The 14,789-nt window shown below is 45.3% G+C and overlaps 1 protein-coding gene across 2 annotated transcripts in view; it reads right to left on the bottom strand.

The window, feature by feature from the left end:
- Nucleotides 1-14,789, bottom strand: part of LOC139264782 (repressor of RNA polymerase III transcription MAF1 homolog) — a 52,035-nt gene that overhangs the window by 11,242 nt on the left and 26,004 nt on the right. For both annotated transcript variants that reach the window (XM_070881912.1, XM_070881913.1), the window contains 3 exons: nt 2,129-2,257; nt 1,396-1,564; nt 735-856 (listed from right to left, as the gene is read on the bottom strand). In XM_070881912.1, coding sequence (XP_070738013.1) covers nt 735-856; nt 1,396-1,564; nt 2,129-2,257 — 420 coding nt within the window. The remainder of the gene's footprint in view (nt 1-734; nt 857-1,395; nt 1,565-2,128; nt 2,258-14,789) is intronic.

The following is a 14,789-nucleotide window of genomic DNA, read 5'->3' as shown; positions in this document are numbered from 1 at the left end:
TATCAACCGAGCTAAGTTGATAGTATCTTGTTCTACACCAGCGCTTAATTCTATGTAAATCATTTTGGGATGTCAGGACACAAGGAACTATAAATATACTAGTATTCTTTCCTCCTCCATCTGGATTTGTTCTGTTGTAATGCTCCACCCACTGACATTGTATAAACTATTTCCAATCCAAATGTTCACCAAGTTTTACACTGGTGTAGGGGATTGAGTTAATTCGAGCACACACCTTATTCCAGTGTACAGGATAGTAGAATAGCAATTAGAAAATAGATTTTAAAAATCCAGATAGTTTGAGCAAACATTAATTTACATAAGCACATTTCACATCTTCAAGATGTCTCAAAGCACATCACAAGTCAATGAATTATGTTTGATGTGTAGTCACTTATGTGGCAGCCAATTTGCACACAGCAAAATCCCACAAACAGTAACAACATAGAGTTATTCTGCATCAGGTGGTCTTAGAGGGATAAATGTTGAACAGGATCACCAGGAGAAACTCTTGCTCTTCTTTGAAGAGTGTAATATGCTCTTTTATATTCAGGTAAAGCATGTCTCAGTTTGGGTCACCCAGAAGACAATGCAGCACTGAGTCGGCCTAGATTTGGTCGTCAAGTACCTGGACCTTCGGACAGGTAAAAGTGCTACCAACTGAGCCACACAAAGGGAAGAATATTGGCATTTTTTGAAAGTTGGTGCGAATTTAATTTTCATTTTCAGGTTACCTGTAGATGTCACACTCGGAGAGACAGATCTCTTCATCAACAGCATTCCAAAGCTGGGGCTTCAGTGTGTTAAACTCCTCTCCAACTGCAGAAAACAGGCTGGTGTTCACAGCATTCATCACCTGAACAGATTAAACACAGGGCTCAGGATTCATTTAAAACTGAGGTTACATGGAAATAGTCCCCATAAACACTGGGCAAGTGACTCAATGTCCTAGCAGACATCTGTTCCTCTGGCCCCATCTAGATCAGTGACAATCACCACCAGGACCAATATAGATTTCTTTGGGGTCCAATTATTTTCTGGTGTCGTCAAGTCCACTGGACTAGTTCAGTAAATTGAAGCGACTGTGCCACTGGAGCGATGGTGAAGACCCACTGGAGCATTTATGATACCAGCAGGTCCAAGATCATGACCAATTTAGCCACTCCTGACCAGTTTCTGGCAATAATGCAGCTCAGTACTGGGTAGACCATATAAACTTAGTAATGGTCAAAGTTCAAGGGTCAGATGCTGCCGCCGCCCCCCCACCGCGGCCCAAAAAACACATTTCAACACATGCAATAGTTCACCCAACCATACCCAAAGTTGCTAATCTTTGGTTACTTCTATAATTTTCAAACCAACGATTCCATAATTAATGCTGCTGCATCCACTTACCCAGTTCAAACTGGGCTCTTTGCTGAACTCATGACTTTTAGCAGTGCTGAAGTCATAATCTGGCCGGAACGATGCATTGAGTGTAGCAATCAGATAGAAGAGCGTCTTGCGGCTACACTTGTCACAGAGCGGTCCCTCGCCTTCATCCCCACTCTGGCTCTTGCTCAACCTAAAATGAAGGACAGACAGCAAGAGTTAGTTACCTTAACACAGATATGGACTCTCCACAAATCTTTGATACGGAAAATAAGGAGCCGAGAGTCCAATCATGAACTCCAAGATAAACTTTGACACCTAACATTAATAAACTTAGGCAAGGTGTCAAGTTTCAAATGGACGGTCTCAAACAGTGATGCACTTTGCCATTGCACTAGGTCCATGAGTAGGACATGAGCACTCTGACCACCCAGACTGTTAACTTAGGAGGAGGCGAGGGGGAAAGAAAGAATTGGAAGGTTGAAAAAGTTTGAGAACTGAGAGTGTGTCACCGTGCCAAAATCTCTGGCAGCTAAAGCTGGTGACAAACAGATGGCTCTGTGTAGGACACACTGGTGCACCAGACTGGACTCACTTTCCCCAGCTTCTCTATCTGAAGAGCAGGAGGGGGGGGGGGGGGGGGGAAGTCAGTGACCACTCAACTGACTGTAGGCTAAACAATACGCATCTTGTGTACAATAAATACAATGAGTCATTTTTAGAATGGGTTCTCTTTTCCAAGGAAGATTTGACTTACCTGTTTGGACTAATTCCTGTAGTCTGAGGTGGGGAAAGGGCTTCCAAGACATGGGGCTGTCCATCCTGACAGAACTGTTTAAACATCTGCTTGTCATCCCCTGCCATTTTACAGGAATAGCTCTCTATCCTTTAGGGAGAAAGAAAAAACAACGATACAGTGACAAGCTTTAAGCATTCTCCATTTTCCTCCCTTATACAGCCATCCCTTTTCAGTCTTTACCAGGCGAACAGAAGCAGCTGGGGGCAATGCCCAGTCTCAATAGGCTCAAGAAGCTGGGGACAACACCACTCAGAAGTTACAGATTATGCTCAAGTTCATGCCTCAGTCACTGGGGTGGGAAATAAATCCAGTCCAAAGACAAGTTTTTAAAAATCCACTAAGATACATTCACTGAATTTTTGACAGCAGTTGTCAGCAGAATTTTGGTAAAGCATAATGGAAGACATTGCAAAGTATTAAAATAGGACACACATGCAGCTTCCAAACAGAATGAAAATAGATCAACGCAGCTCAATGTCACCACTCTGTCTGGGCTCATATGATAGGGATGGTTTCCTGCAACATGAACACAGCTCACCGTGAACAATGCGTGCAAATTGTTTATATGCTTATACCTCTAGTGAGCCAGCCTGCAAAAACACAGCCAGACACCCAACACCAACCTTCATGTGACAAAAACATCAACATGCTTCGACAGCAAGTCAGAGCAGGATATGGGAAAGAAATTAGGGTGGTGACAGAAAATATGGGGTTTTGGTTTTGAGCAGGCTTTTGAAGGAAGGCACACAGACAGACGAGAATTCCATTGTGTCAGATAATTGCAGCTGAACACTGCCATTTATAGTCTGCTATACATATATTTTTATGCCTGTTGTGATTACACTGCAGGAGTAGAATTACACTCAGAACCTGCTCAGGAGGGCTACATGATGCCCTATTTTAGTAATTTACAGCTGTAAATCCAGCACTCACATCCATTACCTATAGGAGAGGACGAACAAACCAGGATTATCTTCCTTTACCAAATGGAGACCAATATTGGTTGGATTCCCCATATTCTTGGAGGCCCATAAGATAGTGCCCATAAAGCATTTCTCACCCCCCTCAGTTTCTCCAGATTTTGGTAAACCACAACTAGCACCAGTCTTATGACGCCAGCAAAGGTGAGAGCCGTGGGGCCTATTTTGCTTGTGGGACCTATTTTGCTCATGGGACTGCTTTCTTGATGCTGTCGGAGGAACGGAATCGCAGCCTACCTTCGACTGCTTGAATCAAGTCCATTTTTGGTCCAAGTTCTACTCGCATTGCTGAACAATCTGATCACAAACACAAGATCATTCTGGGCAAACGGCTTTAACTGGGGGATTTACTCAGCATCTTGCAGCCCATTATTCACATGGTGCAGCAAAAAGGCAGGTTCCTCCAATACCCCTCCATCAGATGGCATGGGGCATTCTGCAGGGGGGGGGGGGGCTGAAATTCAGTGACCCTCTTTTGGCAAAGACTAACATCAGCTTGTCTTTTTTTGATAAGTGTACCAGCTTCATCCTTTCCAGGCGTTCCCATCTCTCCATAGCTATGGGGGTGTTTATCCTGATGCACATGGCTTCCTGGCTGTGGCAGCTGGACACAACTCCTTCTCTGCTGATGTACTACAGAGGTTTAATGTGCCGCAATGCCACAGACCCTATCCTAATCTACACTAGGGCCCAAATACCAAGTGCCCCCTCACGTCTCGGTACCAACCAAGATCTCGCCATCAACTTCAAGTCCTTGTGTCTCCTTACCTTTGGAACGTGCGCAGGGACGGAGAACATGGAGAGACAGGTTAGTTTTACCCTATCATGATGTGTTGTTGCAATAGTATTCTTGCTCAGAGGAACCAGTTACATACATTTGGTGTACATGATTGGCTGAGGAGCCAATGGTTGGGCTGGGTGCTCTTTGCCTTTCCGTCATTGTTCATAAGTTTATGTGCAACCTTCAGGGCTGTTGACCGAGGGCCGTGCGGCTCATCAGCCGGCGCGGACATGAGGAGCCGAAATGGATTCCTTCTGCGCTGTAAGGTTCTGTGGGATTATGACTGAACACCTCAATCAGAATTCTCCTTGAAAATAAGCACTTCCCTTCACTAAAACTACCTAAAAATGCCAGCTACACTTCTACCTCCACCACCTCTATTCTCCCAAACTCCAGGATCACCTCCAGAATTCTGCTTCAACCTATCCCCTGGTCACCCAACACCAGCGTGTGTCATTTCCCCCACTCCGCCACCGACAGTCACATGGTCCCACTTTCTGAACGTCCCCCGCATCGCCCAGCTTGGAATCCCAACGTCATTGCTGTGGGAACATCCTGCTCACAACCACTTCCCTCGGGAAGATGCTCTCTTCTACTTGGGCTTCAGGTTCTGGGGCAATCTGAACAGCAGGGCAGCAGCGCACAGGTTGTGCTTTTAGCAGATTCAGTCAAAAGATGACATTAAGCACAAAGTCAATTAGAACTGAACCAAAGCCTACTCGTGCTGCCTGAACACTTGTCAAATAAATCGGCAGATGATTACAGATGGCCTACCAGCTGTTGTAATGGAGCCTCTTGTATTCTGAATATAACAGTCGGACAGGAGCGATCGGTTCAACGTTGAACTGCCACTGGGAGTCATTGTTTCTTTTGGGGGGGGGGGGGGGGGACGTCACCTGGTGCGGCAACCCGCTTGCAACTGAGCTGTCGATATCTGTATGGTCTCACTGGGTCTCTCTCTCTCTCTCTCTCTACCCCCCTTATCTGCCCTAATATCTCACGTGGCTCGGTGCCCAATTTTGTTTTAGAACGCTCCTGTGAAGCAGCTTGGGATGGTTTACTACGTTGAAGTTGCTGTTGAAGTCAGTGTAAATACAAGTTGTTATTCACACTGTTCAGCTGAATAAACAGAGCGTGGGCTAATAGCAGAGCTCAGCTGTGTAAATGGATGGTGTCCATGGATTATCTTTACAGTGGGTTAGCAAAACTACTGATGACTAAAAGTAAGGGTTAAGTGTTTGATTTTACATATGTTTGATGGCACCACCCGTTGACTAAATACAGACAAGTTTATACAGCACCAGATGCTGTTTAGATTCCATCACAGTGCGTCGAGGGTCTTGAACAGTGCTATTTAGTCCAAAATAGTGACTGATGCCCACCAGCATTCAATTCAAAACAAACCAAACTGACTTTTGGATGACTTGCATGCAAGTAAAATGCATATTAGAAATAAAGAGATATTTGCAGAGACCATCGGTGCTGCCAGATTAAACAGTTTTATGTGGAGACATGATACAAACAAACAGCAAAGATTTTCTGGTCAGGTCATCATTCTTCAATGAACATGGATCCTGTACACACAACACTGACCCTCCCCAAATCAAGAGGGGATTGGATTGTGAAAGAAGGAAAGGAACAGAGGAGGAGGATAGTGAAGATAGAGGTACCAAAGTCAGGGGGGGGGCAGGAAGAGACTCATGTACATCCAGAACAGTTGTTAGGAACTGTGTCAAATGCAGTGTGTGCTATACTTGCATCTAGACAGTGCCATGTTAACTTGAGGACTGTTCAGTGAACTCCATTAAGATGCCTAGGAATATGCCTTGGAACAGGTGGAATCACCCTCAATATTTTCTTTGCATTTCTTCCCTGCTGCAAGTTTCCCTTGGATTCTTGTACCATAGGAACCCATTAACTATTGACAACTGAAATTGTTCAGAGAGCCATAACCAGAGCTCCAGGCATGACTTGTTAGGCAGTAGTCTGACTCAGAATCAAATCAATCACCATTACCCAGATTGCCAGGAATTGTCCTTTCAGTGTGAAGCAGCCCTCGGGTGATAAAGGAAACCGCTACAGGAGCAGGTATTAGAAATGGAAATGTTACAGCATCTTTTAGACGAGACCGAAGGCCCGGTCTGCCTGTTCAGGCAAGTACAAAGATCCCATTTGTGGGATCGTGCAGATTAATAACCATGTTGCCAACAGAAACAGATCATTGAAATGGTAACGAGGGAATAAATTTAACATCTGCCACAGATGGTGGTTGGAATGTGGCATATTCTGCCACAAACTACTGAAGCAGAGCCCGTTAGTTCTTTTAAAAGGGAATTGGATCGTTGCTTGAGGGGGAATATTAAAAAGGTTATAGGGAGTGAGCAGTGAATGGGAATAGACATGGTGGCATATGAAAAAAAAAAAGAATGGCAGAAACTTAATGGCCAGAACATTCTAGGACTACACTTCAAAGGTAATTCATTGGATGTGAAGTGCTTTGAGACACTTTACTACTGAATGGACAGTGCATATCAAACAAGACATACAAGCAGTAGCAAGTCTACCCATGCTCAGAGCTGAATAGGAGGCAGGCCACAAATGGCCCAGGCCTTGCAGAAGGCACCATTGAACTTTCAGATGACAAATCATTCTGGTGACTAGTAGCACTGGAGCAAAATATGAACCAAATGGTGAGTGGACCTTCCTACAACCCTGCTTCTCAGAGTTTGGTAAATGTATATCATGAGGTCATCTTTAACCAATCCAGAAGCAACTTCAATTGTAAACAAGTTGGTTAATAAAGACTCGCTGGTTTATAGTGCTTTTGCAAGGTCGGCTATCTGCCACGCGGAAGAGATATTGTTCTAGTCTTCTAGGGTAAGGGCAGTAAGGTCCAACAAGGTCTTCTGTACATTCCACAGTTCAAAGTTTCTATCTTTCAACTCTAGGCAGATGAGTTCCAGCTTTTTCATTCTTTAGATTGTTGCTATGAAGCAACTAGCCATTTTGTTATCTTGATTTTCCATCCTCTCCGAGGAGTGGGAAAGCAGAGTCCAGGTACTTGCCCAGTTGAAATTGGTAGAGATGTGGGCAAGTCACACCAGTCAATGACATTGTCACTTGGTGCCCCAGCACACTGCATTAACCAATCACTGCTCGACAGGCAAGGACCACTTCACCCTGTTGCAGACTTCTCTGCAAAAAAAACTTGAAACTCACTGCACAGGGCTGCAAGACAACAACCCTGTCTGAAGTCAACCACATACAGCAACTGTGAAATTCATGACCTAGAAACTGAAATACGTGCCATTTGTCAGACTTCATTGGAAGCACAAACATACACCAATACTGAATGACCTTCACTGAATGTTCATACCTAGCCTCCCCCATGTCCCTGCCAAGAACACTTTCATACTCGAGCTGAAGTGCCTTTTCAGCTTTCCAAAACAGACACAACTTAAACAGGGATCTGTGGAACTATAAATACACCACCAGAAAGAGACAGAACTTTGACACAAAATTTGGAACACTTCTATAGTTCAGGGGGCTACAAGACCTCATATTCCAAGAAACAGCCAATCCGACAGGCAGCTATCCTCCCTCCATTTTAATCAAATCCAAGTACTGCTGAATGGTCTTCCTTCCTCCGAAGCAGAGTGTGTCATTGGATTTCTCGTCCCTATATCCCCACTATTGAAATCAAGAAAATCAGCTATTCAAACCATCCCAGGACCTAAAAGTGTTACCCTCGTTTCCCCTTCCTCACCCCCAATTTGCAGGGTGTGGACATCACTGGCAAGCCTGGCATTCATTTTTATTGCCCATAAGGTGGTAGTCGACCTCATTGAACCGCTCGTAGTAGTTTGATACAACAGTGTGTCTTGCTGGGCCACTTGAGTCAACCATGTTGGTGTGGGACTGGACTCACATGTAGGCCTTGACCAGGTAAGGACAGCAAGTTTCCTTCCCTAAAGGAAACCAGTGACCTAGTTGGGCTTTTATGATAACGTGACAGTTTCATAGAAACATAGAAAATAGGTGCAAGAGCAGGCCATTCAGCCCTTCTAGCCTGCACCGCCATTCAATGAGTTCATGGCTGAACATGAAACTTCAGTACCCACTTCCTGCTTTCACGCCATACCCCTTGATCCCCTGAGTAGTAAGGACTTCATCTAACTCCCTTTTGAATATATTTAGTGAATTAGCCTCAACTACTTCCTGTGGTAGAGAATTCCACAGGTTCACCACTCTCTGGGTGAAGAAGTTTCTCCTTATCTCGGTCCTAAATGGCTTACCCCTTATCCTTCGACTGTGACCCCTGGTTCTGGACTTCCCCAACATTGGGAACATTCTTCCTGCATCCAACCTGTCCAAACCCTTCAGAATTTTAAACGTTTCTATGAGGTCCCCTCTCACTCTTCTGAACTCCAGTGAATACAAGCCCAGTTGATCCAGTCTTTCTTGATAGGTCAGTCCCACCATCCCGGGAATCAGTCTGGTGAATCTTCGCTGCACTCCCTCAATAGCAAGAATGTCCTTCCTCAAGTTAGGAGACCAAAACTGTACACAATACTCCAGGTGTGGCCTCACCAAGGCCCTGTACAACTGTAGCAACACCTCCCTGCCCCTGTACTCAAATCCCCTCGCTATGAAGGCCAACATGCCATTTGCTTTCTTAACCGCCTGCTGTACCTGCATGCCAACCTTCAATGACTGGTGTACCATGACACCCAGGTCTCGTTGCACCTTCCCTTTTCCTAATCTGTCACCATTCAGATAATAGTCTGTCTCTGTTTTTACCACCAAAGTGTATAACCTCACATTTATCCACATTATACTTCATCTGCCCACTCACCTAACCTATCCAAGTCACTCTGCAGCCTCATAGCATCCTCCTCGCAGCTCACACTGCCACCCAACTTAGTGTCATCCGCAAATTTGGAGATACTACATTTAATCCCCTCGTCTAAATCATTAATGTACAATGTAAACAGCTGGGGCCCCAGCACAGAACCCTGCGGTACCCCACTAGTCACTGCCTGCCATTCCGAAAAGTACCCATTTACTCCTACTCTTTGCTTCCTGTCTGACAACCAGTTCTCAATCCACATCAGCACACTACCCCCAATCCCATGTGCTTTAACTTTGCACATTAATCTCCTGTGTGGGACCTTGTCGAAAGCCTTCTGAAAGTCCAAATATACCACATCAACTGGTACTCCTTTGTCCACTTTATTGGAAACATCCTCAAAAAATTCCAGAAGATTTGTCAAGCATGATCTCCCTTTCACAAATCCATGCTGACTTGGACCTATCATGTCACCATTTTCCAAATGCACTGCTATGACATCCTTAATAATTGATTCCATCATTTTACCCACTACTGAGGTCAGGCTGACCGGTCTATAATTCCCTGCTTTCTCTCTCCCTCCTTTTTTAAAAAGTGGGATTACATTGGCTACCCTCGACTCGATAGGAACTGATCCAGAGTCAATGGAATGTTGGAAAATGACTGTCAATGCATCCGCTATTTCCATGGCCACCTCCTTAAGTACTCTGGGATGCAGTCCATCAGGCCCTGGGGATTTATCGGCCTTCAATCCCATCAATTTCCCCAACACAATTTCCCGACTAATAAAGATTTCCCTCAGTTCCTCCTCCTTAATAGACCCTCTGACCACTTATATCCGGAAGGTTGTTTGTGTCCTCCTTAGTGAATACCGAACCAAAGTACTTGTTCAATTGGTCTGCCATTTCTTTGTTCCCCGTTATGACTTCCCCTGATTCTGACTGCAGGGGACCTACGTTTGTCTTTACTAACCTTTTTCTCTTTACATACCTATAGAAACTTTTGCAATCCGCCTTAATGTTCCCTGCAAGCTTCTTCTCGTACTCCATTTTCCCTGCCCTAATCAAACCCTTTGTCCTCCTCTGCGGAGTTCTAAATTTCTCCCAGTCCCCAGGTTCGCTGCTATTTCTGGCCAATTTGTATGCCATTTCCTTGGCTTTAATACTATCCCTGATTTCCCTTGATAGCCACGGTTGAGCCACCTTCCCTTTTTTATTTTTACGCCAGACAGGAATGTACAATTGTTGTAATTCATCCATGCGGTCTCTAAATGTCTGCCATTGCCCATCCACAGTCAACCCCTTAAGTATCATTAGCCAATCTATCTTAGCCAATTCATGCCTCATACCTTCAAAGTTACCCTTCTTTAAGTTCTGGACCATGGTCTCTGAATTAACTGTTTCATTCTCCATCCTAATGCAGAATTCCACCATATTATGGTCACTCTTCCCCAAGGGGCCTCACACAATGAGATTGCTAATTAATCCTCTCATTACACAACACCCAGTCTAAGATGGCCTCCCCCCTAGTTGGTTCCTCGACATATTGGTCTAGAAAACCATCCCTTATGCATTCCAGGAAATCCTCCTCCACCGTATTGCTTCCAGTTTGGCTAGCCCAATCTATGTGCATATTAAAGTCACCCATTATAACTGCTGCACCTTTATTGCATGCACGCCTAATTTCCTGTTTGATGCCCTCCCCAACATCACTACTACTGTTTGGAGGTCTGTACACAACTCCCACTAACGATTTTTGCCCTTTAGTGTTCTGCAGCTCTACCCATATAGATTCCACATCATCCAAGCTAATGTCTTTCCTAACTATTGCATTAATCTCCTCTTTAACCAGCAATGCTACCCCACCTCCTTTTCCTTTTATTCTATCCTTCCTGAATGTTGAATACCCCTGGATGTTGAGTTCCCAGCCCTGATCATCCTGGAGCCACGTCTCCGTAATCACAATCACATCATATTTGTTAACATCTATTTGCACACAGTTAATTCATCCACCTTATTGCGGATACTCCTTGCATTAAGACACAAAACCTTCAGGCTTGCTTTTTTAACACCCTTTGCCCTTCTAGAATTTTGCTGTACAGTGGCCCTTTTTGTTCTTTGCCTTGGGTTTCTCTGCCCTCCACTTTTCCTCATCTCCTTTCTGTCTTTTGCTTTTGCCTCATTTTTGTCTCCCTCTGTCTCCCTGCATAGGTTCCCATCCCCCTGCAATATTAGTTTAACTCCTCCCCAACAGCACTAGCAAACACTCCCCCTAGGACATTGGTTCTGGACCTGCCCAGTTGCAGACCGTCCGCTTTGTACTGGTCCCACCTCCCCCAGAACCGGTTCCAATGCCCCAAGAATTTGAATCCCTCCCTGCTGCACCACTGCTCAAGCCATGTATTCATCTGCGCTATCCTGCGATTCCTACTCTGACTAGCACGTGGCACTGGTAGCAATCCCGAGGTTACTACTTTTGAGGTCCTACTTTTTAATTTAGCTCCTAGCTCCTTAAATTCTTTTCGTAGGACCTCATCCCTTTTTTTTTTACCTATGTCGTTGGTACCAATGTGCACCACGACAACTGGCTGTTCTCCCTCCCATTTCAGAATGTCCTGCACCCGCTCCGAGACATCCTTGACCCTTGCACCAGGGAGGCAACATACCATCCTGGAGTCTCGGTTGCGTCCGCAGAAACGCCTATCTATTCCCCTCACCATCGAATCCCCTATCACTATCGCGCTCCCACTCTTTTTCCTGCCCTCCTTTGCAGCAGAGCCACCTACGGTGCCATGAACTTGGCTGCTGCTGCCCTCCCCTGATGAGTCATCCTCCCCAACAGTACTCAAAGCAGTGTATCTGTTTTGCAGGGGGATGACCACAGGGGACCCCTGCACTATCTTTCTTGCACTGCTCTTCCTGCTGGTCTTCCATTCCCTATCTGGCTGTGGACCCTTCTCCTGCGGTAAGACCAACTCACTACACGTGATACTCACGTCATTCTCAGCATCGTGGATGCTCCAGAGTGAATCCACCCTCAGCTCCAATTCTGCAACGCGGACCGTCAAGAGCTCGAGGCGGATACACTTCCCACACACGTAGCGCCCAGGGACACCGGAAGTGTCCCCGAGTTCCCACATGGTACAGGAGGAGCATATCACGTGACCGAGCTCTCCTGCCATGCCTTAACCTTAGATACACTTAAATTGGTAATAACAATGTTGCAGTTCACTTACTGATATAAAAAAGAAAAGAAAAGCTACTCACCAATCACTTACCACATTGGCTGTGACGTCACTTTTTGATTACTTTCTACTTCTATTTTGCTTTCTCTCCCGCTGTAGCTGCACCGGTACGCTGGCTCTCGATCTCCCGCTGGGCTTTTGACAGGTCGCTCCCCTCTCACCAACTGCCGCTGGCTCTCGATCTCCCGCTGGGCTTTTGATGGGTCGCTCCCCTCTCACCAACTGCCGCTGGGCTTTTGACAGGTCGCTCCCCTCTCACCAACTGCCGCTGGCTCTCGATCTCCCGCTGGGCTGTTGACAGGTCGCTCCCCTCTCATGGTCACTTGTAAATGATACTAGGTTTTTTTATTCCAGATTTTTTGTTGTTACTCAAACATTCTCAAGCTGCCATACGGGATTTGACTCGTGTTCTCTTGATTAATCCAGGCATCTGGATTACTAGTCCATTTACACAACCACCACACCTTCACCTCCCAAGCTTTCAACAACAATTTTTATTTATATAGCACCTTTAATGTAGCAAAACATCCCACAGCGCTTCACAGTAGACACAAGACAAAACAGATAAATTTGACATTGAACCACAAAAGAAGAAATTACAGATGACCAAAAACTTGGTTAAAGAGCTGGGTTTTAAAGAGCATCTTAAAAGGAGGAGAGGTAGAGATGTGGCGAGGTTTAGGGAGGGTTTTCCCCTAGAATCTTGGTATCACCTCACCACTATACAGGTTGAACCTCCCTTATCCGGCATCCTCGGGACCTGGTCTGTCCTGAAGGAGGGATTTTGCCAGATATGGGGTGGACACATGTTTGGATGGACTGTGCCTTTAAGTGCTGTTGCTGAGTAAGTCTGTGTGCGTGCTGATTGACTGACAGTCAGTCCAGCCAACCAATGTGCAGGGGGCTTCAAAGAGTTGGCAGGCCCCAGAGAGTCAGCCTGACCCCCCCCCCCCCGGAGGAAGTGTTATGGGAAGGAGTGGCCGGCCCGTGGACTGTGGTTGCAGGAGTTCCAGTAGGGTGACGAGGAGGAGGCAGCCAATTGAGGAGAAAGATTATATTGGTGAGTACGATTTTGACGGTCGCGTTCTGCGCGTGCGCCACCCAGGAATGGTTCCGGATGAGGGGTGGTGCCAGATGTAGAAAAAAAAAATTTTAAGTAGAGGGAACCTAATTAAGTAAAGTTAAAAACCAAAAGCAAGGCTGAGAGAAAAGATTAAATACATGCTACAAACACAGGGAAAATGATAAATTAGAACGCTCATCTTATCACAGTATAAACCAGACAGTTGGGAAAAATACACTCCAATGCTAGGTCACATGGGGTGGTAAGAGATTACGGGAAACAAAAGACGATTGAAGAACATCTCAACTGGTTGAAAGCAGTTCGACCAAGAGTAGAGTTCGCAGACCTGAGAATGATGTGGCATGTAACTTATCAGATAAAAGGCGCACAGGGGAGGTAACGAAGCGTGCTGTCAATATAATTGTATTAACCAATTAATCATAGTAGGTAGGTGAAAATTTTGTGACGCAGCAGGGAAACAAATGGAAAGCCTCCACATGGAACTTCATGATTTTGTATGTATTTTGACTGTATAAAAACAGTAACCCGACGATTGTTCGAAGAGAACAGCTGGTTTGGGTCACCGAGTTACTGAACTCGTATAGAAGCTGTCTCTCCCTCGATCGAGTACTTAATAAATGATTCTTTTCTCCAAAACAGACTTGTGTCAAGTATCTTTGTAATACTCCACATCACCAGATGAGGGGTTCAACCTGTATTACCCAGTTAATGTTTGCTGCTTTCATCCTGTATGTTCTACACTATGAAATTCTATCCCTTCACTTAGAACAGAGTGCTGAAAAGGTACAGCAATCTAACCTCATTTCCTGGTGCAGAAGCACTGCTATGGTTCTCAAAGGGTTAAAAGTAGGATTTTAATAATCACAAGCCTACAACGAAATCAACCCGCAGCAAGCATGCCAAGCAGCACTATAAATAAGCTTTATTTTGAACAACTGCAGCCAAGGTACAGCCAATTGGCACACCTTCATACTGCAACCCAATCTTTCATTCACTGCTTCATACATGTCACCTCAATGGTCAGGATAGTTGATGGCATGATTAAAACAGCAGCACATTTCAGGTGAGGCTGAGCATGAAGGGAAGTCAGAACTACAGCTGCATTTGGCAAGAGCCCATCAACAAGCATCTACACGTCCTCGGTCAGAGGCTGCAGCACGCAGGTGGAAAGGGACAGAATGTTCCTACTTTCTTGTTATTGCAATATATTCCCCCAGCAGTGACCTTTCAAAAATGTCCTGATTTATTTTTAAAATGCTAGGCGATGTTAAAACACTTGAACATAATGCATCCCAGCGGGAGCAGTGCAGTTCAACAGAAAGTAAAAAAGAGGCCATTAAGTTGTCCGAACATCTATGCAATGTGATTTAGAAAACAGTGGCATTTCGTACGTGATCCCAAGTTCCAATCTTGGCACAAATGGAATTTTAAGAATGGAGGAGGTGGGGAGGGAGGGGAAGAGAAAAAGGGGGTGTGGGGGAGGAGAAGCTGAAATGTCTGGGGGAATAAAGGCATCACCGAGTGGTACGGAGTCATGATTGGGTGACCGCTTTGCAGAACACCTACGTTCAGTTCATAAGCGTGACCCCAAGTTTCTGGTCGCCTGTCAATTTAGTTCTCTGCTCCACTCCCACTCAGTCCTCGGCCTCCTATACTGTTCCAATGAAGCTCAACACAAGCT

The sequence above is a fragment of the Pristiophorus japonicus genome, chromosome 5, assembly GCF_044704955.1.
Source record: "Pristiophorus japonicus isolate sPriJap1 chromosome 5, sPriJap1.hap1, whole genome shotgun sequence".
Taxonomy (NCBI): domain Eukaryota; kingdom Metazoa; phylum Chordata; class Chondrichthyes; family Pristiophoridae; genus Pristiophorus; species Pristiophorus japonicus.
The sequence above is the reverse complement of the archived record's forward strand: the minus strand, read 5'-3'. Positions and strand labels throughout refer to the sequence as shown.